General features: G+C 45.7%; 2 protein-coding genes across 2 annotated transcripts; one reads left to right on the plus strand and one right to left on the minus strand.

Moving 5' to 3' along the window:
- Positions 1 to 423: 423 nt before the first annotated feature.
- KD926_004673 (uncharacterized protein) lies at positions 424 to 1755 on the plus strand (the record flags this gene model as incomplete). The annotated part of the gene is made up of 2 exons (XM_053095277.1): positions 424 to 672; positions 1399 to 1755. The coding sequence occupies 2 exons, from the start codon at positions 424 to 426 to the stop codon at positions 1753 to 1755; spliced, it is 606 nt and encodes a 201-aa protein (XP_052950038.1).
- A 130-nt stretch (positions 1756 to 1885) lies between these two features.
- KD926_004674 (uncharacterized protein) lies at positions 1886 to 4025 on the minus strand (the record flags this gene model as incomplete). The annotated part of the gene is made up of 2 exons (XM_053095278.1): positions 1886 to 2966; positions 3022 to 4025. 2 exons carry the CDS (start codon positions 4023 to 4025, stop codon positions 1886 to 1888), a joined length of 2085 nt encoding a protein of 694 aa, XP_052950039.1.
- Between the last annotated feature and the right edge of the window lie 1452 nt (positions 4026 to 5477).

The raw sequence follows: 5477 nt of genomic DNA on the forward strand, positions 1-5477 counted from the left end.
TTCAGATGATACTACTGTTGTTGTTGCCGTAAACGAACGTTCACAGCGTGATCTTACTAAGCGGTTTGAAGGTACAGATGTTGATTGGACGCCTATTGAGACGCAGCTTCTACGATGGGAGAATCTATTTCGTCAGGAAAGAAGCTCAGACTTTTGATTTCCATCCACTATATAGAGGACAATGCCTCAACTGCATCGAGGACTGAGGGGATACCTCAACAACTAACGGGATGCTGCACGAACTTCACGAGCAGGTAAGTGCCGAGGAGTCGTCGGGACAGCCCTCGATCTGGCGCGACGTATATAAAAAAATGCGCTGCCCTGGACTACCTTGTCATCATGAAGGGCAGTACTGCTGGCTAGATCCGCTGGGAAAGAAACACTATAAAATGAGGACGCATCACATGAAGGCCTTGGTCAAACATGTGGAGCAAGGAGGTATCCTGGAAACTCATGACGATGTTCCCGGTACGATCCGGGACCACGCGGAAGAGCGGCAGCGAATTGAAACACGACAAAAGCTCACAATCCTCCAAGTGGATCAATGTTGCCCAACCCAGCCATGCCAGGTGCCAAACAGTTCCTATGATCCCTATTTCGCCTCTTGATCTAGATACCTTTGGGCCAATTGAAGTGGCAGTGGAAGAATACACCCATTGGCACCTGGCGAAGGTAAGCACTGATAATTTCAAGGAGAATATGAAGTGGTTTCAGGGGAATGGTGGGAGTTCGATCGGTCCGAGCTGTACGAGGCCTAAGCCATAAAGAGAATGCAAATGAATGAAGTGATAATACTCTATCTAAAACGTAGCCTAGAGTACAGAGATACTTGAGTGCTTGAAGTGTTGAAGAGGATCGTGGCCTCTGCAAAATATGAGCCTCGGACGGATTAACGTTGTTCCCGGCCGAGCTAATTATATCTCATCAGAATAATCAGAAGGACACGTGATGTAGTGCTAAAGGGTTCCTTGTTAAAGAACCAAAGATGATTACACTACAATTCAATTCGGTTCTGCAACCCGTTGATCACCTGATCGATTTCCACTAGTAGGCACCTCTAGCTCATGCTTGATATGCGTCTCGTGATGTGCGATAACGGTGGTAATGACTGCTCCACCCGATGCGGGTAATCAGATAGGTGGGCAAAATTTGCGCTAATGGATCAACACGGAGAACGTATTTATTTCGGGCATCAAGATAATTTCCCGAAAACCCCTCCATCAGATACTTTGCTTTCGCGCAGACACTATCCTATGTCACCCATTAATTTCTACTCTATGAAAACGAATGTAGGTTATGTCACTCTGCAAGTCTATTTCGTTACTAAGTACTTGCACTCGCAGCGATTATCATCACCCCAGAATATTACGGTTCTTGAGGCCGGCCTTGAAAAGGCAGATGGATACAATGACTGAGCTTGTGGCTTTCCTCGAGAAGGCGCACTGGGAGAAACGGGGCAAGGATACCTCAATCTGTGTCGACGAAAATCTCGAATCTGTGTTGGCAAAACTTGCGTCGGGACTTCCTGATTTGAAGGGTCATGATCTACAGGCATGGAAGACCACGAGATCCACGAAGATAGTGAATACAGCGGCCTATCTTATCCCTATTTGCACAATCGAGGGAACACCGCGAGTCGAAAATGGACCTGAACTCACACCAGGTTCGCAGCCGTTCTACTTTGAAGACGATATTATTATATCCGGCTCGCTTTACTACGTCCTCGCCTTAACCCCCAAACCGAAATCGGATTGAGATCAACTACTGTCAGGGTTACGGAACAAGTCATAATGTTTCCAATAGTACCAAAATTGATATACATCCATAATGACCATATTACTCATCGGTACAGACAACCTAATATGGATATCTTGCTTTTCCATAACTATGTCGCTGTAACAGAGTGTTGACCTAAGACATTGTTCGGGATATTTGGCGGAGACCATTGATATGCTCCATGTTCGACTGAAACTATATCGTCTATCGAAGGCCAGGAAATTCGAGGTTCGGCAGAAGCAATTATCGCGTCTATTGGGTCGGCATCAGGGTCGTAACTGTCCATGCCCGTAGGCCAGGAAACTCGAGGTTCGGCAGAAGCATTTATCGCGTCTATTGGGTCGGCATCAGGGTCGTAACTGTCCATGCCCGTAGGCCAGGAAACTCGAGGTTCGGCAGAAGCATTTATCGCGTCTATTGGGTCGGCGTCAGTGCTGTAACCATCTGGATAGATGGAATTGCCGACTACTGGTGCAAGACTGGATTGACGGGACCTAGTTCGGGCTTCGAACAATTGAGTCTGTTTTTGAGACATAGTTGTTCCATCATGCAGTAGCAAAGTTCCAGTTGATGCTTGGCTAAATGAGTTTCGTGGTTGATTTCCTGAACTGAGATTGATAGCATCAGAATTATCAGACAGTGGGCATCCAAGGGTCTGATATTCTATTACTGGGTTCGATTGAGTGCCAAAGTCACGTAAAGGGCTAACATCTAGCATACCAGGGCGCGCGGAATTGTCGTTGCTAGGTTGCACTGTCCGGTTGTTCGGAAAGCCTGATTCCGCTGTGTGGCCTTGCGAAGGAAGCGCTACCTGGCGAACACATTGTCTTTTTGTAGCTAGCGGGTAGAGGTCGCACGCTGATCGCTTATTGGAAATAATCGCTTCTGCGGAACTCGAATTTTGTTCCTTTTGTATTGTTCCACGTTTCCTGCTCTCGAGACTATCTGCCTGGCTGTCAACTTGGTCGGCTGATGCTGAGAAACTCAATATGGGCAGATTAGAATTTTCTGCTTCAGAATCTGGAGTTCGTGCTTCTCCCTCTCCCATTTCGGGGATGAACGGAGTCCGTGAAGGTATCTGCTTGTAGATTTTGGACAGAACATCATTAAGGTCTTTGGCCCATTCTTCTTGAACTGGCTTTAGATTTTTACGTATCATATGCACCTTAGACATACTGATCTTACGCCATCTATAAATGATCAATATGAAGAGAACCAATCAGAAGGAAGATATAATCAACTCACTTTCTCCAATGAGGCTTTGAAATACGGAATAAATCGACAAGCTCAAAATGCGACAGCTTCTTCCCGCGATCGACTTTGAAGTCTTCCGCCCGAGAAGCTTTGTGACCTAGCACACGTTGGAGAGCCACGCTTCTAGTTGTCTCACCTTTTCGCAGAGTGCTATTTGACTCTACAAATGCATTCTCGAGCAATTGAACTTGTTCGTATAACTTAATCTCAAGCAGCCTCTGAGTCAAGTCATTCATCTCCGAATGGTGGCCAAGCACTTTCAATAACTGGCTGACGATATGTCCATCACTGAGCAAGGGCAGTTTATTCCAGAAGTGATCAGGGTTCGCGCCATAGGTAGCTATGAATTCTGTCGCACTTTTTTCAAGATCATGACGAAAGGACTCATAAATCAATTTTGAATCTGGATCTTGGAGGACTATTTGAATGTCGGTCTCTTCGGTAGTCTCTTCGTTTGTGGTCTCTTCGTTGGTGGTCTCTTCGCGGTCGGTCTCTTCGTTGATGGTTTCTTCGCGGTCAGTCTCTTCGTTGATGGTTTCTTCGCGGTCGGTCTCTTCGTTGATGGTCTCTTCGTTGGTGGTCTCTTCGTTGATGGTCTCTTCGTTGGTGGTCTCTTCGTTGATGGTCTCTTCGTTGGTGGTCTCTTCGTTGGTGGTCTCTTCGTTGATGGTCTCTTCGTTAGTGGTCTCTTTGGTGGTCTCTTCGTTGATGGTCTCTTCGTTGGTGGTCTCTTCGTTAGTGGTCTCTTTGGTGGTCTCTTCGTTGATGGTCTCTTCGTTGGTGGTCTCTTCGTTGGCCGTCTCTTCGTTGGCCGCTGCTTGGTCAGTTGCTTGACACAAACGCTTCTTGAGTACCAGTAATCCACCGTTAATATCACCGCGCGTAATTGGATTCAGCAAAAGGCTGATATTTTCTGCAACCACCTTGTCATAAAAACGTATAAAGCGAATCAAGATCTCAATTGCAGTGGAAACATCATGAACGTTCTGTATCATGTTGAGAATTTCAAGGTCAGAATAGGGAAGATTTGAGTAGTCGGACACAGGCAGGTAGGAACTGTCAAGAGTGAGAATAATGTCTCTTACGAGCGGTCAGTGATCATATAATACAATTTGTGAGAGCGAAAGAAGTGGGGAGGACTTAATGTCAAGTATTAGTCATGCTTCTGAGAATGGCTAGTTATCATTGGTTGACATTCTGAACCATGGTTCAGAATGGAGGTTTGAAAATGGTCTGAGATCTGCCGCTGAAGCGGGGTTTTGGCCACGCTCCTCAAATAGGCCTAGACTAGGTCCATGTCGGTAACCACTTATCATGCGCATGCCGGCGGGCTTTGATCTGCATCGGAAGGATGCTGATGCACTATAGAGCATAGTAACTCTGTACAAGAACTTGAGCTTATACGGCAGTACGAGACAATGAGTACGAAATAGGTATGGATAGCTAGCGTATGACAACTCACAATGGACACTAAGGACTACATGAAGGTTTGCGCGGTATGAGATATCCTGGGGTTGGGTATTGAAAGGATCTCTTCCCTGTCAAGCAATCGACTTCACAGAAAAGAGACAGAGATTACTACAGCCTGTAGCGGTAGGGAACGTACATGATGAGGCATAATTTTACCCTGCACCAGCGGTCCAGTAAGATAATCCTCTTGCAGCATCAGCCTAGTAATGGTCTAGAACACTCTGTATGTCTCTAGTTTGATTAGGATGAGCCCTTAGCTGTATCATGGCTGATTCTGCTGCGTGAGACTAACCAGATAATACCGTCGAAAAAATATCGAAAGTGCAAGCAAAACGCTGTCTATAAAGATGACAGCCTTGTCGAAGTCTCACCGCAAATTGGTACATACGGAGCTATATTGCCATTAATCCACTCAGAACGCCTTTTGCACGCTTCAATTAGCCATGCCTGGTGTCTTACAGCGCTGGAAGTTCAGTCTTGGTAGTATCTGCCAAAACCTGTTCTGTTGTACCTCAACAGAATTTGCGGATTTAACGTCCCTCTCTGAGCTGAATTCTGGTGAGCAAAATCCTGGCTCGCGTCAGCCTGAGGTACAATTTCCCCAATGTTTGCTCTTGTTTCTTCAAATATCCTAACCGCGGACAGTTCGTCAAGGTTTACCATGATTATCTACCCCACAAAGCTCAAGTGCATTACCCAGATTCCGAAGACCCCAAGATGGAGATTATTTTCCGTAAAGATACGGAAAATGCTGTGACAGCTCTCACCCTGAAAAATAGAAATCTTCGGATAATAAGCACAGCATTGGTATACCAAAACGAAAACAGAGTACCAATGGTAGAGGTAGATTTTGGATTTTTCCATTGGACCTTTAGTGTAGACGTTCCCATGTCTTGCCTGAAGATTCGTAAGGATTTTATTCCTTACAAAGTACTGTGTTGAATTTATTTATCCGCGGGTTTTAATATGTCATATCA

This window comes from Aspergillus affinis (assembly GCF_023601865.1).
Source record: "Aspergillus affinis strain CMG 70 chromosome Unknown NODE_224_length_25898_cov_94_655474, whole genome shotgun sequence".
Lineage (NCBI taxonomy): Eukaryota > Fungi > Ascomycota > Eurotiomycetes > Eurotiales > Aspergillaceae > Aspergillus > Aspergillus affinis.